A 27,643-nucleotide genomic window follows, 5' to 3' on the forward strand; every position below is an offset into this window, starting at 1 on the left:
CCAGAAATTGAGAAATGTGAGTGAGTGTGCATCAGTTCCGATTTGAAGCTTGTGACGTATAAACGCGCACATCAACCCGATCACTTTTAGCTTTCATGTAAACACTGCATTCAGATTTATCAATCGGAATGAATTCAGTCCGATTGAAACACAAGTTGTGCATGTAAACATGGCCAGTGATGGTTTGGGCAGCAATATCATGGCATTTCCTACTGTGCTTGATGGGCGTGTCTCTGCCAAGGACTAGCAAACCATTCTGGAGGACCATGAGGACACCGGAAGACTTGACAGAAGGGTTAGATGAACATGAAAGTGAAGTTGAACATCTCCCATGGCCTGCACAGGCACAGTCTGTCACCAGATCTAAATATTTTGATGGAGTAAGTCAGAATGTTTTCCTGGACCGGCATCCCCTAGTGACGTGGCCATTGTTCTGGAAGAGGAGTGGCTCAAAATCCCTCTGTGCTGGGCTTGTATCTGTCATTCCCAAGATGAACTGATGCTGTATTGGCTGTAAAAACAGGCCCTACTCCATACCAATAAATAAACGACTAGAACCAGGTGTTTCAGTTTTATTGGCCGACCCCTGTAGATATGGTACACCATATTTTCTGGGGGGAAAAAGTTGCACCTGAAAATAAGTGACACTGGGTGCTGAGAGAGAGAAAAAAAAACATAAGTCGACTCAATGTACAAGTTACATTTTATTATTACGTTCTGAAATAATGTAAAATAGTGGTAATTAACGAAACTTTCACAAATATTATAAACACCATCAACATGTATTTTAGTTTCCCTCACTCCACCAAAAAAATCTTAAAATTTAATGGTATTCAAAAAATAAATTTCTTTAAAAAACAAAACATTATAAACAGTCTTAACTAATTTAAAGTTAAACTTTTATTTGAATTGCTTGCATGTGGGACATTTGAGAAGTTAAATATGAGGTGAGCTAAAAATTTAAACTCTCTCTTTACCAAATCCTTTACCAAATAAAAAAAAACAAAGATTAATCGGATAGTAAATGTATATCGGATATAATTTTACTTTTAAACTAAAGGTGGAAAATAAATGTTTAATGAATAAATCTCCTGGCTATGTGAAGTGTGAATGAGGATTCGGGAGAAGAAACAAGATTTCATGTGCAGTTCAGTGGAATGTTCAAATCAGGTGAGCAGCTTGCAAAACCGAATACACAGCCAGCATATTAGCCTAGAAATCTAGACGCACCCTAGCGGGAGCAAATGTAATTTGCAGCCAGGGTAGTCTAGCAACTCTGGTCAGGCCAATCACATCGTGAATAGTCGGTGGGCGGGCTTAATGACGGCAGAGTTGTGTAAAAAAAACTATAGACAGTTATTTAACAAAAGCTGATAAAATGACACTGCAAAATTACTGAACTTTCACTTGAATAAATGTGAAAATGGAACATATAAAATAAACTCAAAATTCAAAATATTAACGACTATAATAGTGTGTTTATATGGACACAGCACTGGTGTGAGTAATGTTGGCAAATTAAATCCATTACGGGTGTTCTGGTTGAATTCTCACATGTATAATTGTTTAAAAATTTTGTTGTTAAACATCATGTTCAAATCAAATGTTTTTTCTTTGATTACTTCTCTTTTCATAGGCATTTGTTCGGTGCAAACCCAGAAGCACAGTATCCAGATACCCTGGCTTTAACCTTTGACCCTGTGACCAAGCACTTGACGTGTGTGTATAATGACCACAGTGTGTACGTTTGGGACGTGCGGGACATTCGAAATGTCGGGAAGGTTTATTCAGCTCTGTACCACAGCGGATGTGTGTGGAGTGTGGAGGTGCGTTAGTGACAGAACCGTTCATATTGAGGTTATCAAATCAGGCCGATTTATTAATGCATAGATGATTCTCTGCAGACCTACCCTGAGCTTGAAGATTCATCAGCATGTCTGTCTCCCGGCTCTTTCCTCACCTGTTCATCTGATAACACCATCCGCCTGTGGAAAAGTGAGTCCCCGCAGAGTCACGGCTCAGGACTCGGCCTTCGCCACAACCTTTACAGCCAGGTACAGACTACTGCTACCGCACTGGGGCAGGACATGACCATATTCACTAATATTTACACAATTCGTCTGACCATCAGGGAACACAGTTCGTCTTTTTTACTTTTTTATTGATTTATTTATTCAGGTTTCGTACGGTCATGAAAAATCTGATACATTTTAAAATGGCAATTTCCAGGCCTGGAAAAGTTTGGGAAAACTAACTAAACCAAGAAAGTTTAGGAAATGTCATATAAATTTGTTTCTGTATAATAGAATATAGGTTTAATCAGTGGCTGAATTTCGGAGTGGTATGGCGCATAGTTTCACAATTATGAGCATAATGAGGCTGTGAAAGCGGACTGAGGTTACATACTATGTGTGATGACGTTTAATCTCCCAGACTGCCTCTGTAATGTTAGCAACCGCCTTTTCAGAGACCCGTAACACCTTAAAGATGTATTTTATGTTGTAGAATAAAATGTGAAAGTGTCTTGAGCTTGTTCACCACAGACCTTATTTCAGCCATTTAACTAAAATCCCATTAAAAAAAACCCATTGACTTCAAGACGATGTTATCTTTAATCAAAATAATAATTTTTTGCTTCTGCTCTGGAATGGTCACAACACTGAAGTAAAAGCCGGTTGCAACCAGTGTTGGGGAAAGTTACTTTGAAAAGTAATGCATTACAATATTGCGTTACTCCCTTAAAAAGTAACTAATTGAGTTACTTAGTTACTTTTTCTCACCTGGGCTGGGCTTGTTTTTGTTTTATAACAAAAAAGTAACATTTTTGTAAAGACCTCTTCATACCAAAATTTAAATAATAAGCCCCAGGCTGAGGTAAAAATGCAAATTCACGCATGAACAGTAGATATCTAGATAAGTAGTAGATACAAATCTAGTAATTTTCATCATCAAAGGTCAGCAGCAAGACATTGGTAAATTAAATATAAAAGGTAGATTAAATGCATTAAAAAAATGTTTTATTTAACATTTAATTATTGGAGGTGTGCATAGTACTCTGATTTTGCATTTGACTGATTTTATTCATTTTGAGGAGTACAGAATCTTTATTGTGCAAGTGGGATAAATAAATGCTCACATTTAGTCTGGAATTACAATGACCATGTTCACACACAACGCCTCTGCACTTATTTTTCTCAACATGGGGGCAGGAGAGCTGTCAGTCAAATTAATGTGAAAAAGTAACTTCCGTTACTTTTTTGAAAAAGTAACTCAGATATTTTGTTGTAAATTTGAAAAGTAATGCGTTACTTTACTAGTTACTTGGAAAAAGTAATATTACGTAACTCAAGTTACTTGTAATGCGTTACCCCCAACACTGGTTGCAACTTAGGTTCACGGGGACTTTAATGAAATCTGAGAGAGAAATTAAACTCCATTAAAAACTGACATCCCTAAAAGTACATGAAGACGTTATAAAAGTAATCCCTATGAATCAACATCATTTTACTAGAAACACCAGAGACTGGAAATGTTAAGGATGATTCTGCTATGAGTCAGGTGAGACTTCCGCATTCAGGAATGAGGTGGATTTGAATCCGTTCCCCATTTAAAGTGATGGTGTCTCTTCAGAGGACTTCGATTAATCCATATGGGGGAACAAATATCTCTCAGGTTTCATTGAAATCTCTTTTTTCGAAGATGATTGAGTCTTGTGGGAATTTTGGACATGAGCGAGTAAATGATGACAGAATGGTTTGTGTTAATTGATGTATGCGAATGTGTTTCAGGACATTGTGAGGATAGTATATGTGGACGATGACACGCAGTACCTCAAAGCTGAGGCTGAGAAAGTTGAAGGAGGAAGCCAGGATGGTAAATCTGGGATTAGGGTGATGGGAATCAGCCCAGATGGCCAGCATTTGGCTGCTGGAGACCGCAGTGGAAACCTGAGGTGAGAGAAATTAGGGGTCTGTGGAGGGAATCAAATCCTAAATGAAACGAATACTGTATGCTGAATCAACTGTCACCTTCAGAATCTTCGGCTTGCAGTTTATGGACGAACTACAGAAAATTGAGGCTCATGATTCGGAGGTCTTGTGTCTAGCCTTCTCTCCTAATGAGACCGGTAAGTGAGCCTGCCTTTATTTCAAATGCATATTTTGTATTGCACAAGCATTTTAAAGGGATACTACACCACTGGCAAAATGAGCTTTTAATAAAACTTGGCTGCCTATTGAAAAAGGCTGTTGTCTTCACTTTTGCCAAATAGGTAGGAAAACACCCATAATCCACTGGGCATGTTGACACTCTCGCTATGGATGCGCTTACCAGAGTCAAATACAGCCTTGCTTTAGTAGGAAATACTCCTTGGCAAACTTTGTTACAATGGTGTTGACCTGTATTATTCCCAGGTGCAAGAATTCAAAGAGTAAACGTCCAGCACATTGTAGGCAGTGACTAAAGATGGCAAAGAATTGTAAATATGGAGCGAACGCTGCGTATTTGTAGTCAACATTTCAAACTGGACCACGAACAGTGTTTTAACCCTTAATCAGTCCTTGGTGTCCAGCTGACCCCATTGAAAGATTTATGTGAAGAGATACTGTAAAAAAAAATTTGCTTAAGCGTTTTCCCCCAATCACGTGCAAACTATTGGAAAGCCTGTGAGTCATTAGTTGGGTTAGTAAAATAAAGAAATTATAGTTAAGTAGAAAATATGCATGTAAAGAGATACAGTAAAATAGAAAGCTACGTTTTCCCTTCATGTGCAACTTATAGGGCGGATGAGTAGTTGGGTTTTTAAAATAGCCTAACGAAAATATAGTTTTAAATAGAAAATAATATTTGTGTCAAGAGATATAGTAAAATATTCAAATGCTTTTTAGTTCTTCAAGTAGGGCTGTGCGATTAATCGAAAAATAACCGAAACCGACATTCAGAACCTCTAACCAACGTATTTTTCCAATGTCGGTTATTTCGGTTTTCACGTGACTCCGCCCCGTCAGTCACATCAAGTGCAGTTTGAAGGCACACAGAGATGCAGGAGCAGTTATCTGTGTTTATAGATGCCCAGAATCACTATAGTAACCGTTTTTTACACAGTTTATACAGGTCAGTTAATTGCTGTTCTTATTGCCTATACGCGCTGACACACGCACACACAGACGGCGCGCGCAAGCCCCGAAGCCGCTTTCACTTTCGTGCTCATAAAGTTTGTCAAGTAAATGCGTTTAAAGGCTTGCCAGTTTCAACATTTAAAGCGATTGTGAACTATTCAAAAACAACAATACGGAAAACTTCTCCGTTCAGTGCTCAGCTTTTTTCAGTGACACAGAGCCGAGCCGTGTTGCGTCTCTGAAAACACGCACGCCCTGAAGGCAGATCTCTCACCTGCGTCCTCACAAAGCTTTGTCATTTGTATGTGGTTTAAGCCCTGCCAGTTTGAACATTAAAGCGAGTTTCGACCATCAGATGTGTATTATGTTGAACTAATGCCTGATATATTGTGACAAACGATCACTCAGACAGAAGCTGTGACAAAAGTAAAGTCACTAAAGTAGCTTAGAAACTCAACCGTTATAGTCATACATTTTAATACCTTTGAAGTAAGTACAAACCACAGCTTCATAATGAATAGAGACAGTATGAGTAATTCACACAATCACTCTCTCATTAATGCATACAAATAAATGTAATGTAGGCCTACAGTGTTAATTTATCTGTATCTGATGTACAACAAACAGAAATCTGCTCCATAGACAATAACTGCTGAAAGTGAACCGTTTCCTTCAAGTATTTTAAAATCACAATGCACTTTTTCATTAGAGAAAAAATTCCATCTTTAATAGTAGAAAATATTTACAGTACAAACCTTATCAGTGAACTTACTCAAAAACCTTATGAGGGCAAAAAAAAGAGAGCAAAATAATCGTTCATTAATCGTAATCGAGGTCAAATGTTCAATTAATCGAGGTTTTTATTTTTGGTCAAATCCTTACAGCCCTATCCTCAAGTCTTCTTGGGTATTTTCATAATAATAAAGTGCTGATTGACATAGACTTTATCACTATAGAATACTATAAAATAATGCATTGTCTGCCTCATTCTGTGATGATAAGCCATATCAGGTTCATGAACGCTTCGTTTTACTATTTGGTGAAGATGTTTTGACGCGGGATGGTTTTTTAAACTCCCGTTATAAGCGACTCAAACTCGCAGTGCTTTCAGACGGAGCAGCGTTTAACTGATCACAGAGCCGCTCTTCACTGACACGCTGCACAGTTATATTTCGTTCTCCATTCTCTTTCTTTAATGTGAAATGCTGTTTGAATTTCCAAAATAGAAACGCGTTCTTGCCCTGGCTCTGTTGTCTACCTCTAGCTCCCGCTGCTCCTCTTCCGACTCCATTGTTACTCCAAACCGCACGTTTTCATATTGGGGCATTCTGGGAAATGCATGGAGTTGTCTTAATTTATTTAGAGAGTGAATAAACTCTTGAAACAGAGTATCGTAATGTAATGTAATCTATTGATTTCAACAATGTAAATGTATTCTAAATACCAACTATTTCAATTGTAACTGTAACTGAATACAGTTACTCATAATTTGTATTCTGAATACGTAACGCGGGTACATGTATTCCGTTACTGCCCAACACTGGCAGCGCGGATAACGTCGCGATGTTAAGTGATCAAGCATTCAGATTCAATGCGATTCCGTAGTATTGGATTTTAACTTGGCCTAATTTGCAAACAAAATGACTCTTGTCGATTTCCTTAGTGGCTTCTTTATAGCTGAAGCCAAAATGAGTCCACACTTCAGCTCTGTATACCGCAGAGCGCAATAATGCTGTTTTCTTGTGAGCTGGGTTTGCTAATACAAACACTAGCGATGCAAGCACATTCACCTTGTGCTTCTCCGGCTCTGCGTCAGTTACGTACTGAGATATCACTGCCATCTAGCGGTTGGGTTTTATACAGTCTGTGGTTTAAACTGAACACAAAGCCACGAATCTTGGATGTAAATAAATGAAAATATAAATATCGATACAGTATCGCCAAACATAATATCGCGATATTCACGTGTATTGATATTTTCTTACACCCCTACTTGAAATATCTCCCTTTGCATGTAATGAGTCTTTATAATATATTAGTTTCACCTTTTAAGTTGAATTACTGAAATAAATTAACTTTTCCACAACATTCTAATGTATTGAGATGCACCTGTATGTGGTCATTGCACTCTTTCTTTAACTATAGTTCCTGAAGTTTTTCCACAAACCTGCATATGGCAGTATTCTATCCCTAACAAATAGAGATGTCCAAAAACAATTTAGATTTAATTAAGGTTTTTTTTTTCTCGTTAAATTTTTTTTCCTTAAGCCAATTTATGTTGTATTTAAGTAATTGTGCAGTAAATTGGTCAAAAACTACCAAATATCCACAAAAACACAGCATTGTGTGTGTGTATGTATGTATGTATGTATATATGTATGTATGTATGTATATATGTATGTATGTATGTATATATATATATATATATATATATATATATATATATATATATATATATATATATATATATATATATATATATATATATATATAAAATGTCTTTTCCTTATGCAATTACTCAGTAAAAGTTTGCTGTCTATCTGACCCCAAGGAACTTAAATTAAATTGTTAATATTAGTGTTAGTCATGCTGAGTTGAGCTGTAAAAAAGCTACAGATTGTCATTATCGACCATGTAGATGAGTGTTTTTTTTTTTTCCGGTCAGGTTTGCATCTGTTGGCGTCTGCGAGTCGTGATCGGCTCATTCACGTCTTTGACATGGATAATAAGTGCAACCTAGTGCAAACGGTTTATGATCATTCGGCCTCCATCACTGCCATCAAATTCACAGGTCAGTTAACAGTCCATACACTGAAGAGATTTGCTGCAGTTGTCCACAAAATCTTTTGATTATTCAGATGTTTCAGACATTTCTTGTCTTTCGTGCATGATCTGCGTGTGTTTTTGTAGGTCTGAGTTCATGATCTGCATGTGTTTTTGTAGGTCTGAGTTCAGAGTTGTGTATGGTCAGCTGTGGCGCTGACAAGAGCATCTATTTTCGATCTGCTGAGAAGGTGAGGATGAAGTGGTTACCTTTCAGATATTGTTTTCTGTTACTGCTATAATGTTATAGAGGTATCTTATTAGATCTACTGCATCAAGGTTTCACTTGGAAAAATAGGCTGTCCTGGAGCATATCATTCAAAATATTATCATGCTTTTGGAGATATTCATGCATTGACGTCACTTTCCCGCCGGGACATGCCCCCCCCCCTCAGCCGGTCTGAGTGGCAGAAGAGCTGCTGCATGATTGGTTAATGGGAGAAACTGCGAAAACGCGAGTAAAACAAACGATTATCAGTTTAAACTAAAGGTTGGACTCCATATGGTGTTCCTTACAACTTACCAAAGATCCAGTGATCCATGGATATTGACATGCAGCCAGGAATCGTGTTTCCTGACATTTTATGTGCCTGGTTTCGACGCCTGGGAAATACATAAAGCAAATTTGCTTTATATACAGTTGTCGTCAGAATTATTGGCACCCCTGGTAAATAGGATCAAAGTTGGCTGTAAAAATAAATCTGCATTGTTTCTCCTTTTGATTTTTTTTTTTTTTTTTTTCTTCGCAAAAATCCAACCTTTCACTGAAGTAAAAGAATGGGAAGTCAGGGGAAAAGCACATTATGAAATGTTCATTATGAAACGAAATGCCACAATTATTGGCACATTTGCACTCATAATGATTGGCACTCATTTTTATGAGTAAAATATCTCTGTATAAGTATATTCCCATTAATATTTAAAAAAATAATAGCACACCAGGGTGACTATGAGCATGAAATTGTCTTGCTCTGACGTCTTGTTTCACAGGAGTATAAATATGAGGAAACGCAAAGGCCAAATTCTCTTAATCTCTCAATCTCTTAAAACCAAAGCATATAGTCCTGATGTGCAGCAAAAGATTGTTGAGCTTCACAAAATAGAAAGTGGCTGTAGGAAAATAGCTAAAGCTTTGAAAATCCCCATTCCATCATCAGGGCAATAAAGAAGTTCCAATCAACTAAAGATGTTACAAGTCCTAATGCACGGTGAGGAGGAGAGTTTGAGTGGACAAAGACTCTCCAAAGATCACAGATGGAGAATTGAAGAGATTAGTTGAGTCTTGGGGTCAGAAAGCCTTAAAGTCTAACAACCCCTACATCACCACATGTTGTTTGGGAGGGTTTCAAGAAAAATCCTCCTCACACATCCATAAACAAACTCCAGCATATTCAGATGTCAGACAAGACTGGACCTTCAAAAGGGACCTGGTTCTGTGGTCAGATGAAACAAAAAAAGAACTTTTTGGGAACAAAACCACCAGATACCGCTGGATCTTTAATTTTTTTGCTGGAGGTCCTGGACATCTTGATTCTTGTTCAGATGCATGGTATCATGGATTTGAGCAAATACCAACAGATAAAAAATCAAAACCTAAACGACACTGCTAGCAATCTTATAATGGGCCGTGGTTGGATCTTCCATCAGGACAACGATCCAAAATCAACACAAAAATGTGTCACTGAGCACAAAATGAAACTTCTGCCTTGACCATCCCAGTTTCCTGACCTGAACCCTATAGAAAACAGCTGTTATCATGGCAAAAGTAGGTTGCAAAAAGTATTTAATAAAAGGATGCCAATAATTATGGCCAACGTGTTTTGGAGAAAAACATTTTATTTCATAATGTGATTTACCCCCCACTTTCAATACTTTAACTTCAATGAAAGTATAGATTTTTATTTTCTAAAAGATCAAATGGACAAACAGTGCAGATTTATTTTTACAGCAATATTTGATCATATTTACCAGGGGTGCCAATAATTCTGACCACAACTCTAAATACAATATTGGTAGGTCTAAATCCAGGTGATTTACTTGTATTAATGTTATATATATTGTCATTTCGTCCAGCCCTTTTGTGTAGTTTTTGTCAGTTTATTTAAAAACATCCAATCATGCAGAATATAAGATGGTAAAAATTTAATTGAGTTGTCAATACAATATATAGGGTATGATTCAATAATTTTGCGGGAACTGAATCCAGAAAAATGGAAATTCATTGAGCTCTAGGTAAGGATGTAAAATCACACAGTGTATGGCTAAAAAGCTTTAAAAGACCTGTCCACTGTAGTGGACATCATGTGTCAAAGGGTTAATCTGAAAAATTAACATGCAAATAGATTTCTTGACTTTTCTTTTGATTTAATCCGCCTTTAATATCACATTCTTAATTGACTTTCTTATTGTTGTTTTGTCTCTTCTCAAAGACCTCAGAGGGCTTGAACTTCTCACGATCACATCACATAGTGGAGAAGACCACACTGTATGACATGGACCTGGACGCCACACGCACACACACGGCCATTGCGTGCCAGGACCGCAACATTAGGTAGGGCTTTGTGTGAGCTGTTACTACTGCTTATACTGTGAACTTCTGATTGAAAGAATCCGATCATCTGGGGTTTTTTTTACACCGTACGATGATAATGTCTGCTTTTATGAGGCAAAAAAATGACATGATCAAATCTTAATAGAGTTGTATGCATGAATGCCATTTAAAAGGCTCTTTTGCATTTTCAGGGTGTACGATGTGAGGAGTGGCAAGATGAAAAAGTGTTTCAAGGGCTCCCTGAACGATGATGGGACACTGCTCAAGGTATGTGTGATGTAACCGACTAGCAGTGTAAATTATGTCTTCAGTCAAAATCCTTTAAATTTTTTCTGCTCTCAGGTCCAGTTGGATCCCTCTGGGATGTTTCTGGCCACCAGTTGTTCAGACAAAAATATCTGTATCTTTGACTATGAGTCAGGCGAATGTGTGGCCACCTTATTTGGACATTCAGGTATGTTTATTTTATTTAATCAATGATTTCATTCTTTCCCCTTCTAAAAAAAAATCTACATACACAAGCAGAGTCTTAAATGAGTTAAATGAAGTCTTAAATCAATATAAAGAGTTTGTTTATAGAGAAAAATGTACAGAAAAAATGAATGTCAGATTCGTGTCATGTGCGGCAGGTTTGCTACAAAAGACAAATAGAAAATCACTCCCTGCTTTAAACTGAATAACTTTTGTAGCTTTGATAAAAATGTAGCTATAATTCATTTATAAAAGTATGCAGTGAAGACTGCAAAGTGTTTAATTAATGTCTGTATATATTAGGCCTGGACCAGAATATTCGTTCGGTGGGTTGATATTCGATTTTCAATTTTGGGATTTGAATATTCAGGGGGTTTTTTTCTCTCGCAAATCCGGCATTCCCCTCATTCCCTTTTTAAAAAAAAAAAAAATTTCTTATATAGCCTTGCCGTTTTTAATAGGATGGGCAGTTAATAAATATATTTGCTTCTTAGCCTAAGTGTTCCCTGCAACTGGAGTATATTCTCTGTCTAGAGCGCACAACTGCACGAGCTTGTATAGAAGAAGCGCATGCCTGAGCTTGCATTTTGGGTTAAGCTGCGTTGGTTTGACATTTTGGAAAATGGAATAATAGAATCAAAATGTATTAGCCTTTTAACCCGTTAGGGATGTGTTAAACACATTGTAGTGCTTGTGCTCTGTGCGGCCGTGAACGTTTTACTTTCGGTTTAGAATTAGCACCAATTCGGAGGCGAGTTGCTTGAATGGGGGGTTCATTAGCCTATTATTCTTAATGAGAAACAAACAACAAAACGGTACAATGACAAACTCCCTTAAATAGGCACTTTTACATTTCGCGTTGTTGACATCAAATCTTCCGCAATCATCTTGTCATTCAGCTTCTGCGACTCTCGTTTGCGGCTCACGAAGCACGTTTAGTTTTTAATTGTAGTTAATCTGTTCTCTAACTGAAATAAATGATTTTTGCTACTATAAAATATAAAAACGATGGTGGGGCCGCTGTGTGCAAGTGATGTAACTGGTGTAATGCCTGAACACCGGTAACACTTGACTATCGCAGCAATCCTATTACCCATTATTATCAATCTAAATGAATCTACTGTGACATACAGGAGCTTGTTACTGGGACGTAACAGACCTGTGTGTTTTGTATCACTAGTGCAGTGTCCGTTCTCAAAGCATATAAGCCCTGCCTGCATGAGGCACGCCGCTTCTTTTGATTCCTGCCTTTATTAGTGAGAAGTATAATATGTTATGTTCAGCCCCCTCCCTCCGAAGCTTCAAATATTCGGTGTTGATTACTACCGAAGCTTTGACGCTCATGAAAGGGTGCTAGTATATATTCTACCTGTTAGATCAAATGTTTAAAATATACTGTCTTTGTTGTTTCTACATTTTAATTTGGAAATTAAATGTGAAATTATTATAATATATAAAAACTTTAAATGTTAGGTGCGATTAATCTCAATTCATTACAGAAAAATTAGCAATTAATTAGTTCCTTTTTTTTATCGATTGACAGCACTAATATTTTTCTTATTGTTAACTTTTGTCCTCCCACAGAAATTGTTACAGGTATGAAGTTCAGCCAGGACTGCAGGCATCTGATCACCGTATCTGGTGACAGGTAAATCTATTGTACTTTATTTAATTATAGATTTTTCAAGAAAATGTTTTATACAGTATTAAAGAAATACATTCACCGTTAAATATTTAAGATTTTATCAGATATCGAAACGCATGGATGTTGTTTGAAGGGTTCCTGCTGGTCCTCAAGTCAAATCAAATTGAAGGCCATAAGTCTTAAATGTTATAACAATAGTCTTCATGATCATTTTAAGATATTTTTGGCATGGAAAAACGTTATCATACAGTTAATTTGGTTTACTAACTTTCAACTGATCAAAAGGTGGTGATTTAATTAAATTATGCACTGAACGCTCAAACTCAAAATGTGGCACTAATGTGCGTTCAGAGCAGTTTGAATCCATAAATGCCATGCATTTGTCCGAAGCGATTATGATCATCTTTTGATGACTCATGGCAATGTTTACTATGTTTTTAAATTATGTTGTTGATGTTTGAAAGTAGTGCTGCACAATTAATCATTTCTAATTGTGATTACCATTATGGATGCCACAATTACAAATTTTAAGTAAATTAAGCCACAAATGCTGAAAGTCACAAACTTTATTAAACAGCTAAAGTATACTTTTGTGACAATTTTGGTGTTTTATACTCTTAAAAGGATAATGGAACCTTTCAAATTCCTTCTCAAAAATATTCTATATTTATATTCTCTGCTCAACTTTACATGTGTTAAAACATACACACTGATTTAGATAACTGTGTGTGTCCAGCTGTGTGTTTGTCTGGCGGCTGGACTCTCAGATGACCAACTCCATGAGGAAGAGGTTGGCAGAGAGGAAGCAGCAAGAAGGCCTGAGGGTTCAACGCATTCCCAGCAAACAAGAAATCATCAGGTATTTAGCCCCATGCAAACCGTCACGTTCACGCTAGAAGCTGTGTGCTTGTTCACACTAGGTTGATTTGAATCGTGTATGATTTATGCATATTTATATAGTGAAAAGCAGCTTCCAGGAGCATTTGCATTGGTGATGAAAGCAAACGTACCGCTAGGGGTGGACAGCAAGAACAAAATTAAATGTTGAGGTTAAGGTGTGGTCACATTCAATTCAATAGGAATCTACTCAATCGTGTGAGGGGGGGGGGGGGGGGGGGGAAATTTCCCCATACACATTTCACAACTGGTTCAAGTTAAACGCATGGATTCAAAAAGCATGGTTTGACTATGTGAGCTGTGCTTCATGGCTAGCTACACAGATGATGACCATAGTATTTTAGCTGTGAAATGTCTTAAATGTTATAACGAAATCTTAATTGTTTTAAGAGCTTTGAAATCTGGGCATAGAAAAACGGGAATCACAATACAGCTTAATAGACTGCTTCAATCATGACGTATTTTATTTTCATCATGATTTATCTTTAAAACTTAACAACTTTGGAATAAATTTTGCCTAAATATAATAAGCCTAAATACAATCGGCAGAAGTAAAAAGCTGAACGTAGGCGTTTAAACAAACTTCATCACGATCTCATGACTTCAACGTTACCACCATTAAGCTTCTGACAGCTCTTTGAGTCCTTATTTTAAAAGCATTTTCCCTGAAAGTTTGAGTTAAAATGTTTTGCAAGAGTGCAGTTATAAACACAATGAGGCTGTGAAAGCGACTCATGAGTTAGATGAGTTTACCTCTGCGGCGGGAAGACCTTTAATGTCCCCGACAACCTCTCTAGACACATTTAGCCACTTGTTAGCAACCGCCTAAAAATTGTCATCGAATATAAAGTGAAAATATCTTGAGCTTGTTCACCACAGACCTTATTTCAGCCATTTAACCAAAAACCCATAAAAAAACATTGATGGAAGCTGAAGTGCTAAAATTCGTTTTGAGTTTTGACCTAAAAAATACATCACTCTGTGATCTTCAAAAGGCCATGATTTAATTAAAATAATGTGAAAAGACAATTTGAATGTTTACAACAAATTGGGTATGCGTTTTAACTGATATCTTGTCAAAAACGGGAATGGCTGATTTAATTATCTTCCTATTCAAATTGCTATTGCTCAGGAGAGAGACGTACATCACTGTGCCCTGCAGTGCACTGCCTCACATGGGGGAGGAAGAGGAGGACGTCCTGATGCCAGAGGAGCATCCAGAAGATGGTGTGGAGGACTGCAGAACTCCAGACAGACTCGACTCCACGGATGGTGCGTTGATTTGTCTCTTCTCTGCTATTATTGGGCAGTGAATTTTTGGATTGACATCAAGTTAGGGCCCTGTGAAATCTTTTATTTTCCCCCAAATTCTGTTTTATTTTTTATTTTAATGATAACATTTTAGTAATCATAAAGCATGTCTAATTAATAATACTGTCAAAATTAAAGCAAAATATGTAACGCAGCATTCGTTTTTTTTCGTCATCCTTTGGTCGTGTCACAGTATATTATTAGGGGTGTCCCGACTAAAGATTTACTTAATCGAATCAGAATTGTCAAGTCTTGCCTATAGTCGACTGATAGTCGAATAAACATGCGGGAAAAAAAACGATTCCTCATAACATTTTAAAGCCACGATGTACATCACACAAAGATATAGCAGAAAATGTACATTTTGGATCAATAAATCTAAAAAATAACAAATAACTGCAGAAAGGCCACACTTCAGACAGGATTTGCATTTCACATTCGAATTAAATCGGGTAAATTGCCTGTGCTAGCACGCTTTATATACAGCGCAACATTGATGAACCGAAAGACAATCAAAAATTAATGTACAGAATTGAAGAGTTCAGATGCAAAAGCCTCTAAAAGCCACTTCGGTCAAAAATGAGATGACGATACTGAGTGAATGCTCTCCGCATATAGTATAAGTTCATAAAATACTTTCATTTCAAACCCACTAAATCGCAGCTTCAGCCCATTCAGAAGTACCGGTACTTGGGTAGAAACCTATACATGGAAGCCTGACAAAAATACTTATTTTAAAGAAAAACGTCAGACGGACTTCGAGGCTTTTGCATCTGAAGTCTTCAATTATTTTAGAACAGAATATACTTTTCTAATAAATAAAATAAAAACCGAAATGAGTCAATCAAGTCACAAGGTGCAGAACAGATGTGTGCAAAAGGCCTAAAGAACATGTGTATTCAAAACACAAGCCACAAATAGTTAAATTAGATAACCATGAGTGATCAATAAATAAAGTAAAAAATAAATAATAAGAATAACGAAAGTATAACTAGAATTGTCCACTTTTTAACTGCAGAGACAACAATAAACGCTAATCAGTGGCAGTCTTTTTAGCTAAACATGTCCACAGCATCCAAAGAATACATCAGAACCGCCTAAAAATGTTTTGAAATCACTTGTACCCTACCAGATGGAAAAAGAAAATCCAATCTTTACTCTGCCTGTGTCCGTTTGAGTCTTTTCAAATTGTATGTGAGGAAAACCGGTAGTTCTGTGAAATCAGACATTAGCCCCTTTCACACAGCAATCCTGGGTTATTACCGGGAAATTACTAAAATGATTTTACCGGTAAATACACAAATATGCTCTTCACACAAGCAACGGCGTTCTGGCTTGTTACCGGTAAGAGACAATTCACACATCAGCACAAAAATACCAGTAAATTATGTGATGTCAGTCTACTTTAAACTCTGCGCCATTGTCTTCATTCTCCCGCATTAAGTTTCACTATCTGTCCAATTTTCAACATATTTTGACATCTGACTGAAAGGCACGAGTGGGCGATCAAACAAAATGCGTTTTTGCTTTTCAAAACACGGTATGCATGTAATAGTATCCAATTGCAGAGCCGCAACACTGATGATTGGGGTGGTGGGATTCATTGGGCCCTACATCAAGTGCACAAAAATGTATAGAATTGTTTAAAATGGGATTTAATGCGCTTGACTCTCACACTTTAGCATCTCTGGATTCTGTGGTGCTCCAAACCAATGGCAAAATGCCCATGTGGGTGCGCAGACTGGTATGTATGTTCCTGTTTTCATAAAATGTTATTATATGGCATCTTTCATGACTAATGAATCTTTATGATATCGCAGGGTGGAGGAGGTGAAAATGATGGCAGTGGCGTAGATAATAGAGCTCAGTACCAGCCACAGGGCCGCTGGGCAGTGCAGTCCGATCCACTAGCCATTCGCACAGTACTGGAGATGAAGAGCATGCAGCTTCCCCTCTCACACACTCCCAGCAGAGCCGTGGGAGAGGAAGAGTTTGAGGAAGACTCCCGCTTCCACCCGCAGAGTTTGGATAGTCTGTTGGATGAAGGCGTCGAAGACGATGATCTAGAGGAAGAGGAAAAGATTTGCAGTGTAAGTTTTGTCAAGCCAATTTTCAACATGGTAATAGCCTCTTGCAGCAGGGGATTGTTAGTAGCCCTGAGCACTACTCGCACCACCAGCGACTCTGAGCTTTCCATCTGGGGGGTATTCCAGAAAGCAAGGTTAACTCACCGCAACATATACCCTGAACTCTCAGTTGAACCTTGCTTACTCGAGGTATGCTGGTTCCAGAAACGAATTTGGGAGTAAGTTCAGAAAACTCAGAGTATGTTAACGGTTAACACACAAGACATTCTCAACAGAGCGACGAATCAATGATTCACCATTGAAACAGATGCTAAAGTGCGCCGTTCTACTTCCTCCTCCTCCTCTTTTTGTTTAATTGCGAGTTACATAACCTGCTTAGTGCACATCGCCACCTATTTGGTGGTTGTGCAATCATTTTTTCAGTCTCTTCGTTTAATAAGTAATCTTTATTCACTGAGAATAAGGATTATATTTTTAGTTTGATGCTAATTCATTGAATGTAGATCCATGTGTGAGATGACAATAAAATAAATAATATATTTGAATTGAATTAACATTTAAACAGTATTTTGTTGTAATAGTGCTTTAGAATTAATATGTAATATTGTATATTATATAACTGTAACTGTAACCATATAACCCATTTGGTTATATTAATATAACTACATTAATTATATGACAAGCAGGCCCAGTTCCAGAATCAAATCACTGAGGGTGATCTAGTAAAGCACAGATAGGCTAAGCAACGGCTCCACCATAGCAGTGTACAGTGAGAAATTTATGATTATTTATTTACAGGTCATCACTTTTACCAATAATTGGATTTCAAACATATTTTGCTACAAATTGTCTATTAATCTATTAGTCTGCCTTTACATGGCTTTAATGCGTTACTAGTATTTAACATGTCATCTTCCTGAGAACCAGAAAAAATGCATTTTTTTTTTAGGGCATTACATTGTTTGGAGCATAAAAAACAAATTGATTATTATTTTTTTAATTCCTGCTATATCCTCTGCTCTGTAGAGGACACCAGAACCCATTTATTGAGAAAATTAAAGGTCCCGTTTTTCGCGTTTTTTTTGAAGCTTTGATTGTGTTTACAGTGTGCAATATAACATGTGTTCATGTTTCACGTGTAAAAAAACACAGTATTTTTCACACAATTTGCTTATCTGTATACCGCTGTTTTCACTGTCCTCAAAACGGCTTGAAAGATTTCCCTGTTCTATGAAGTCCCTCCTTCAGAAATACGTAACGAGTTCTGATTGTGCCAGCGGTTCCCGTGTTGTGATTCGACAGCAGCTTAGCGCACGCAGAGCGCACGTTACCGGAAAGGTCACGCCTCTCACCATAACGGGGATGCATGCGCTCAATGATCTCTAAGTACAGCGTCCCTGGGAAAGCCAAACAAAGGGATTTGACTCCGGGATGAAAATAACAGCATCTCGACGACATGGCGACAAACACTATACAAACGCAACACTTCCTCTTCTCCACGCGGGAGCAACAAGACCACGCCCCCTTTTTCGCGTACTCTTGTGGGCGGAGGTTAGTCGACAAACTGTTCTACTGAGGTAATTAAAGCAGGATGTACATGGATGTAGTCCAAACCGGCCGTTCGCTGTAGGCTTTGAAAGGGAACTTCTGTTAAATAAAATATCTCGCTTGGCATTGAACTTTGAGCTTTATAATTTTACAGGTATTATTTATGCTCTAACAGCAACATTACACACTAACTAAAGTTTGAAAAATGGGATCACGAAGAACAGGACCTTTAAGACACGAATAGACAAACAATGGGATTTTTTTTTTTCATTCACCAATACATTTTTATGCTTCATACAAAGTTTGGATAAAAAAAAAAAACTTTTTTATGCTTGAAGATGATTCTCAGTGTTATGAAAGATACAGAATAATTTGATATACCATTTTACTTTATGCTATGTGTGTAAACATTCTAGGCAATGCATCTATACACTGTATCTAATTTGCATATTAATGTGTATGACAATATGTATTATAAAAAGATGTGTAGTAATATTTTCATAAGAATGTCTGATATTTCATAAGAATATCCAGACTTAAAACTGTATGTTGTCAAAATAAACTGTCTCTAAAATACACAATGTCCTCTACAGAGGCAAAACCTCTATTCTGGGTCTCAGGAGGATATTTCTGTCTCGTGCAGAGTGGCATTTATATTTAGATGTCATTTCCAAAACATTGCAACATGCAATTGTCCGTCGGTCCTCTTAGCAATAGTTTTATTCAGTGAATGTTATAGACGGTAGCCTCGAAAAGCGAGCCAAGATCGCCACGATCACTAAAATGCTGTTGCTTTGTCAGTTCATCGCAATCTCACAAAGTTCCGCTATAAAAATGTCAACAATAAATCTTGCATCATGTCTTGACTTTGTATGTTAATGAGAGGTTTCACGAGCCTGCATTAACTCAGCACTGAATAAAAACTCTGGCGCTTTTAGGGTGAGATTCTGATCGCGTTCGAGAGATCAACAACTGTCTGTGATTGGCTACATCACTCATCGCTGCAAAAACATGTTGTAAATAGATGCATTTGACGCTCTCCAGAGCTCGGACACAAATGAGCAAATCTGACAAATCTTTTTTGCCAATATTATTACAGTATCAACTGAGGGTGCTTGGCACCCCTGTAGAACCGGGCCTGATGACAAGTATCTAAATACCTATGGCTACTTGCACACCCTCAAAGTTACCTCCGTTTTTGGAACCGAAAGTTAAAGTTTTCCACTTACCCTTAAGCATACCTGGGTATGCCACTTAACCTGCTTTCTGGAATACCCCCTTGGACATGCAACTTATTCCTAGTCAAATTAAAGAGGAACATTCTGCTCTTAAAGAGTGTTATATTAACTACAGCTGTGTGCTTGTGTATTAAATCATTAACCAGATCAACGGTCTATCAATATACAATTATTTTAAACCGACTCATTTTGACAAATTTTTCCAAAACATCATTCAAATTTGACATCATAATCCCCCATAATGAACATTATGCAGAGGAAACTTCTACGCATAATGTTAACTACGTCAGTGCTAAACTGCTCAATGCAAGTCAGTGGTTAATTTTTACTAGCCCTGAACAAATTTTCCCTGGCCCCACCACAAAAAAACGAATAAATACATTTAATAAAATAGTTTTTTTCATTGTTTTTGACATAAGCATGTATTGCAATAAACTAGGTTATGACACCAGAATTTTAGATACCAGTGAAACCGTTCTCTTCCAATTTCAATATCACAGCAAACACTGCTATTTAACTACCATACATGTAAAGCATTATTAAAGCCAAGTAAACTGACAGTAATAAAATAAGAACAAATAATCAAATTTGGTTGACAAGCCTCACTAATAATTGTAACCACATAATCATCTGGTGCTATAACTGAGACATGAAAGTGTTTTTTATTTTATTTTTTTTTATATAGGTTTCCAGAGATGGGTTCAGCTCTACGCTCCAAGGGCCAGATTTTCTGCAGTTGCCACATGGAGAGGAGAACTTCAATCCAGAGCACAGCTCACCAGAGAAGACTGGGTACATTTTGTACCCGGCCAACAGCACTGCTCTGTCCACTGGAGAAGGGTAAACCACTTGTAACAACAATTTATGTGGGTGGGCTGGATTCATGCTCTGAATGGGACCAAGCAACTGAACAAAGTGTGACAGTGTCTTCCATTTACATGCTGTGAAACTGGACTTTTTACCCAGAGCAAACTAGACACTGCTATATGAAAGTGTCAGCATTTTTCACTCATTGAATAATATTTTGTTGTGTTGTTTTTTTTCTTCCCTGCAGAGAGTTTGATGTTAAAGCTCTGTGTGAGGGGACGGGTGGTGACCCTGAGGAAGAAGAGCTAAGCCCTGATAGCGCTTGCTCTGCTGAGAGCCAAGCATCCCATAGCGACCAGCCCCTTGACCGTAAGTTACATTACACAGTGTTTTTGGAGTGTATGAAACGTCCTAACACACTAGCAGTGGCCTTGAAGAGTTGAAGGTCCAGCTTTTGATGAGACTGTGAACTGTTGTGTTGCTTTTTTTAGAGGACACGGACTCCCTCAGTCAGGTGAGCTCCACAGGAAGCTCAGGAGTTGAAGAGGAAGACGATGAAGAGGAATCTGGAACTCTGCTTCGCCAACATTTCGACACTCTGGGTGTGGCTGCTAATGGTACAACTCCAGCTTTTGTACTGGTGTTAAAGGAACCGTTCAAAGAAAAAAGACAATTCTATTGGCTTAAATAATGTCATGTTTGCTAGCAATAATTCTTATATCTCTTCACATACAGTGAGGAAAATAAGTATTTGAACACCCTGCTATTTTGCAAGTTCTCCCACTTAGAAATCATGGAGGGGTCTGAAATTGTCACTGTAGGTGCATGTCCACTGTGAGAGACATAATCTAAAAAAAAAATCCAGAAATCACAATGTATGATTTTTTAACTATTTATTTGTATGATATTTGAATAAGTATTTGAACACCTGAGAAAATCACTGTTAATATTTGGTACAGTAGCCTTTGTTTGCAATTACAGAGGTCAAACGTTTTCTGTAGTTTTTAACCAGGTTTGCACTGCAGGAGGGATTTTGGCCCACTCCTCCACACAGATCTTCTCCAGATCAGTCAGGTTTCTGGCCTGTCACTGAGAAACACGGAGTTTGAGCTCCTCCAAAGATTCTCTATTGGGTTTAGGTCTGGAGACTGGCTAGGCCACACCAGAACCTTGATGTGCTTCTTACAGAGACACTCCTTGGTTATCCTGGCTGTGTGCTTCGGGTCATTGAAGATGGGTCGAGGCTGGGTCTTCCAACATGACAATGCTCTAACTGAGGGAAGGAGGTTGTTCCCCAAAATCTCGCAATACATGGTCCCGGTCATCCTCTCCTTAATATGACTATGGGCTGATTTCTCACCTTTCTTAGGATCATTGAGACGGATCATGGAGGTGTACAATTTTGTCTCTAGTGTCTTTGGACAGCTCTTTGGTCTTGGCCATGTTAGTAGTTGGATTCTTACTGATTGTATGGGGTGGACAGGTGTCTTTATGCAGCTAACGACCTCAAACAGGTGCATCTAATTTAGGATAATAAATGGAGTGGAGGTGGACATTTTAAAGGCAGACTAACAGGTCTTTGAGGGTCAGAATTCTAGCTGATAGACAGGTGTTCAAATACTTATTTGCAGCTGTATCATACAAATAAATAGTTTAAAAAATCAAACATTGAGATTTCTGGATTTTTTTTTTAGATTATGTCTCTCACAGTGGACATGCACCTACGATGACAATTTCAGACCCCTCCATGATTTCTAAGTGGGAGAACTTGCAAAATAGCAGGGTGTTCAAATACTTATTTTCCTCACTGTATTAAGCATATCTCAAAGGGCTTTCTTTAGTTTTCCACTTAAGACTGGAATACTCTACATGACTTAAGCATTGTTTTGCCTAAATCAGAGCCAGTGTGCAGATATTAGGCAGTCGGAGTTGACTAAGTAGTGTATGATGGTAAAGGCTTCTCTTTTTAGGCATTATGTTTTTGTGAAATTGTTGCGTTTGGATCGACTTGAAAGTCTGTGTGATTCTTAGTTGTTTAGTGTATAGGCAAATTCACACCGCACTGAAAGATGGCAACAGACACTTCATTGTGTTTTGTTGGTTCAGTGTGTTACCCCGTCGCCATTGGTCGTCTCTCGTTTTTGCCGATTGAACATATTGAATCTGTGTTTGACGCACCGTAATCTGGTGACTGTGTGTTGGTTGGCGTCTGTCGGTGCAGTGTGAATTGTACCCAGCAAGCTATTTTGCGTTTAAAAGACGTCTGATAGCCGTCCAAACACAGCCCTGACGTCTAGGCTAAAACAGGCAAAATTTGGGCCGTCAGTGAAAATTGAATGGACGTCTAACGCATAGAACATGAAGTAAATGAAACCAAACACATTGTAATCACCGTCGACTTTGCTTACATGATGGAATATCATCCATCTCGCAAGTTATTTTAGCAAAAATGACATTGTAACCAAACTCAAGGTAATTTCGGCTAGAAGTGGGTTACTCATAGCCGGGCTATATTGGGTCTATAGTTAACCGAGACGGTGAAATGACGGCTTTTGCTTGCTGGGTATGATGCTTTGATTGATTTTTATTTTTTTTAATGATAAATATAGATAGATATTCCAGTTTTTCTGTTACCCTTTACAAAGTCTGCAAATGAGTGGCCTAGCGTTTTAATCTTGTGGTGTATTCCAGTCTTAAAGGGTTAGTTCACCCAAAAATGAAAATTCTGTCATTAATTACTCACCCTCATGTCGTTCGACACCCGTAAGACCTCCGTTCATATTTGGAACACAAATGAAGATATTTTTGTTGAAAGCTGATGGCTGAGAAAGGCTTCAGATAGGCCTCCATTGGCATTCAGTACATTTACCCATAAAAGGCACTTAAAACGTTGTTACAAAGTCCATCTCACCACAGTGACTCTACAATAATTTTACGATGCGACAACTAGTTTTTGTGCGAAAAAAAAATCAAAATAACACCTTTATCCAACTTGTTCTTGTCTTCCGTGTGTGCCTCCACGACACATGCGTGAGAATATATCCGGCGTTCGGGAATCCATGAAATGCACACTTAAGCCCCATTTTGAGAACTACGCCGAGACCTAAAGCACGATCAATGTAGAATTCAACAGCTTAGACACGCGCGTCTTCCTCTGCTTGTAAACAAATCGCTTCTGGGTCATGTGTCCGAACGCCGGATCTGCGTCATATTCTCGCGCATGCGTTGTGGAGGCACACACGGAAGACAAGAACAAGTTGGATAAAGGTGTTATTTTGATTTTTTTTTCCCCGCACAAAAACTATTGTCGTCGCATCGTAAAATTATTGTAGAGTCACTGTGGTGAGATGGACTTTGTAACGACATTTTAAGTGCCTTTTATGGGTCTTGGGAGTGTAAATGTACTGAATGCCAATGGAGGCCTATCTGAAGCCTTTCTCAGCCATTAGCTTTCAACAAAAATATCTTCATTTGTGTTCCGAATATGAACGGAGGTCTGACGGGTGTCGAACGACATGAGGGTGAGTAATTAATGACAGAATTTTCATTTTTGGGTGAACTAACCCTTTAAGATGATGGTGAAAACATTATTGCTGATCTAATCTGCTGTGGAAACTGTCTTGTAGAAAAGTTCAACACAGACATGAGCAGTCTGCAGCCCAGCACGGAGAGTAACTTCCTCAATCCCCGTCTCAGTATCTCCACGCGCTTCCTCTCCCGCTTTCAGAGCCGCTTCCGGTGAGTCAACATCAGCATCCGTCCCACGTCTTGCTGTCAAGCTATGTAATGGAGAAATATGAGTTTACACTTTGTCAGCTACTTCCCCCATTTCAACAAGATCTCAAAAGGGAAGGGATGTGTAATTATGTACTGTAGTGGGTCATAGCAGAAAGAAATTACATTTATAATGTCTAATTTTAACTGTTTCAGCACTATAGGGACTAGTAGCAGTGCTGTTTGCCGGCCTGCAGCCTGCCTGCCCAGTATACCTGATGAGTCCAGTGATAACTGTCAAACCCCCGACGGGACAATGGTATGATGCTTACTCTCATGAATAATGTTCTGTACTCTGAATGGTATAGAGTATGATCCCAGTGGTTCTTCATACCAGTCACAACTCAGGCTGAGCACTAGCCTGGTTAAAACCAGACCATTCTCAGTAGTAACTGAGTTATGGTCTGGCAAAGCTTCATAGACAAATCATTTCCAAAGGGGCGTCACCAACGGGTGTCGCTCAAATGCCTCTCGGCGCAATTGGATAGACCTAAAACCAATCAGAGCGATGAGGGAGAGACGTATGCAGAGCGACGGAGAAACATCTGAGACTCTGGCCGTTTCTCAATATGCGTTCTTGTCTATACTTGTGTTCTCAAATAGGAAATGTCCCCGGTTTCCATTTCAGAAATCTGGTCACTTTACCTAAACCACATATTAATGTTTAATATATTATTTTTTTAAATGTAAACGAAAAGAGGCAGGGTGTTTTATACTTCGTTTTATTATAAATATATTAAGATAATCAATGTAGGCCTAGCTACGCGTTGCCTGAACCACATTCGTGTGGCTATTATTATTATGTTTAATTTTTTTTTTTTTATGAAATGAGGCAGTGGTGTTTTATGACATATTTCGTACGCGAACTTCTGACTTGCGTCTGTGACTTGCCAAGTTTGACTCCGGAGAACGAACTCCCGAGGACGGGAGGAAACTAGTCCGCCTACTCTGCTAATGGACAAGCAGCGTTCTTGACAGCATCACTCAGTATATATTTGTATATGTAGTGCACGCAATGCATATTATCTTCAATGCATGTTTATAACAAAACAAAATGTAAAAAACCCAGCCTCTTTTCGTTTACATTTAAAAAAACACACACACATAATATAGGCTATGATTATCACTGTAATAAATTAAATATGACACAAAACACAACCCAGTCTCTTTTTGTTAAATGTCAGTTTATGTGTGATCATCAATAGCAATTATAAAAGTATAAGTAAAAGGTATAAGAAGCTATACAATAAATAAAGCAATTCAGTCAAAGTCAGCGCTAGGAGACTACAACGGTAAAGTTTAATATCTTAAAAATATAAAGTTATGAAACTTCACTTTGTCCTCAGACAAAACGATCTGTCTAGGAACAAATTATAGATTAATGAGAGCAAAGATCAGCCGTTAGATCTACACAAGACGAGACGGTTTAACCACTGCAGAGCCAGCGGCAGAAGGACTGGCCGAGGAAAGGCGTCTCTCGGCGGGCTCAATGATCGATTGAGCGCCGCTGAACCACTGGAACTCACAACTCCGAAAACGGCAGATAAAATTTTAAAAAAGGTGCTCTCTTTATAAATAAACCACAGATTTGAGCTTTAAACAACTTCATTCACTCCTGAAAAGGACTTAAAACTATATTTTGTAAAACATTAACACTACCAGAGGGCTCTCGCTAAGACCCATTCGTTTAACTTAGCCACCAAAGGGCCAAGCTGGTATCAGACTTTTGCCGAATCCAGTCGGTAAGACAGCGATAACATCTTTTTTTAGATATAAAGGCTTCGAGTGTTGTTCTTTGCTCGGGTTTTAACGAAAAGGAGAAGTTTAAATCGCTTAAAACAGACGCGATAGCTGATTCGAACGAGTGATGCTCCACAGCAGCGGCAAATCTGCTTCAACGTCGCTTCGCTGTCGCCATCGTGTAAAGCCCGCCCCAACGTTTCTAATTGGTGCCGCGATTTCTAGGGTTTAGAAATGGGTTTGAATGGACTCTTTGCCAGACTACTTGCAGAGCAAATCTAAATTTGCCAGAAGTTGTCTGGGTTTTCCCAGGCTAGCTGAGCACTAATATGCCATGTCATTGTGACATTTCTACAGTTTTAGTTTTTAAACCTAGAAGAACGAAATGGCGCAAGCGGTCTTAAATGTAACCACTTCTTCTATATTGTTAAAAATAATGTGACGCCACTGTTTTTCCATAGTGTAACCTATGTGTGTGTTAGCAGCTCAAAAATGTGATGTTAGGTTTTCATAACTCTTTAAAAGGTTAACCCAAAAATAAAAATTGTCATTTACTAACCCTCATGACATTCAAACCCAGAACACTTGCATTCATCTTTGCAACACAAATGAATACGTTTAATTAAACCTGAATGATTTGTCATTCCACCAAGATCGTAACCCTACATCATAAAAAGTCCTCTACATGGATTAAGCCGTTTAATCCTTAAATAGTCTTGATCAATGCACCTACTGTACAATAGAGCACATCATCAAATATGGTAAACAGAAGCTCAAATGTGTTCATCAAATGTGAATAAAACGAATATAAATCAGCCTAAAATGTTTGATTTAAATACTTTCATCATATAAAGTAAATTTAAAATTTGTTTTTGCGTGAGCTCTTCCTTGAAGGCTTATGAGTATATCTGCTAATTTTATCAATGTTTAAGATTACGCTTCTAGTAAAGACGGCCTCAAAGCTTCTTAGGCTGCGTTCACACTGCAGGCTGAAACGACCCAATTCCGATTTTTTTTGCCCTTATTCGACCTGTATCTGATCTTTTCATGACAGTCTGAACGACACAGATCCGATCTTTTCAAATGCGACCCAGGCCACTTGGGTATGTGGTCCAAATCCGATACATATCCGATCTTTTGAAATGCGTCTTCAGTCTAAACTGCCAGGTCACATGTATCCGACCCGCACGTCGTTGATACGCGACAAACGTCATCATTGTACGTTGAAGTAGTACCACTGCTCCACAAAACGCCATGGCCAAAAACCTTGCTCTCCTCCTCTTTTTTAACTTTCTTCTTAACATGAGAAGGTTGTAATGGTGCTGGCTCCGTTGTGAAAATAACTTTAATAAAGCTAAACGAACTCCAATGCTGACACCCATATTTGGCTACTTCCGTAAACAAGTGACGTCGTTGACCTTTGAGTACTCTTCTGCGCATGCGGGTCACTTCTGGGTCATTTCACGTTCACACAGGAGATCACAAAAGGTCGCATTTTAATTGGAAATGTGAATGGCCTTGCAAAAAAAATCACATTTTTTCAAAAAATCGGAATTGAGCATTAAGCCCTGCAGTGTGAACGCAGCCTTATGCTCTTCTAAGTCAAACTATGCAGTAGCTGTAAACATTGGATG

General features: G+C 38.2%; 1 protein-coding gene across 1 annotated transcript in view; it reads left to right on the forward strand.

Moving 5' to 3' along the window:
* wdr62 (WD repeat domain 62) overlaps positions 1–27,643 on the forward strand; it is a 61,893-nt gene that overhangs the window by 22,413 nt on the left and 11,837 nt on the right. Inside the window, exons 9-27 of the mRNA XM_079824538.1 lie at positions 1,637–1,826; positions 1,905–2,054; positions 3,789–3,952; positions 4,035–4,126; positions 7,783–7,908; positions 8,061–8,131; positions 10,370–10,491; positions 10,683–10,758; positions 10,834–10,945; positions 12,547–12,610; positions 13,344–13,466; positions 14,637–14,776; positions 16,498–16,559; positions 16,636–16,905; positions 20,374–20,528; positions 20,743–20,864; positions 20,987–21,112; positions 24,122–24,233; positions 24,426–24,528. Of these exons, the coding sequence (XP_079680664.1) occupies positions 1,637–1,826; positions 1,905–2,054; positions 3,789–3,952; positions 4,035–4,126; positions 7,783–7,908; positions 8,061–8,131; positions 10,370–10,491; positions 10,683–10,758; positions 10,834–10,945; positions 12,547–12,610; positions 13,344–13,466; positions 14,637–14,776; positions 16,498–16,559; positions 16,636–16,905; positions 20,374–20,528; positions 20,743–20,864; positions 20,987–21,112; positions 24,122–24,233; positions 24,426–24,528 (2,380 nt within the window). The remainder of the gene's footprint in view (positions 1–1,636; positions 1,827–1,904; positions 2,055–3,788; positions 3,953–4,034; positions 4,127–7,782; positions 7,909–8,060; positions 8,132–10,369; positions 10,492–10,682; positions 10,759–10,833; positions 10,946–12,546; positions 12,611–13,343; positions 13,467–14,636; positions 14,777–16,497; positions 16,560–16,635; positions 16,906–20,373; positions 20,529–20,742; positions 20,865–20,986; positions 21,113–24,121; positions 24,234–24,425; positions 24,529–27,643) is intronic.

This window comes from Gobio gobio, assembly GCF_949357685.1.
Source record: "Gobio gobio genome assembly, chromosome: 8".
NCBI classification, from domain to species: domain Eukaryota; kingdom Metazoa; phylum Chordata; class Actinopteri; order Cypriniformes; family Gobionidae; genus Gobio; species Gobio gobio.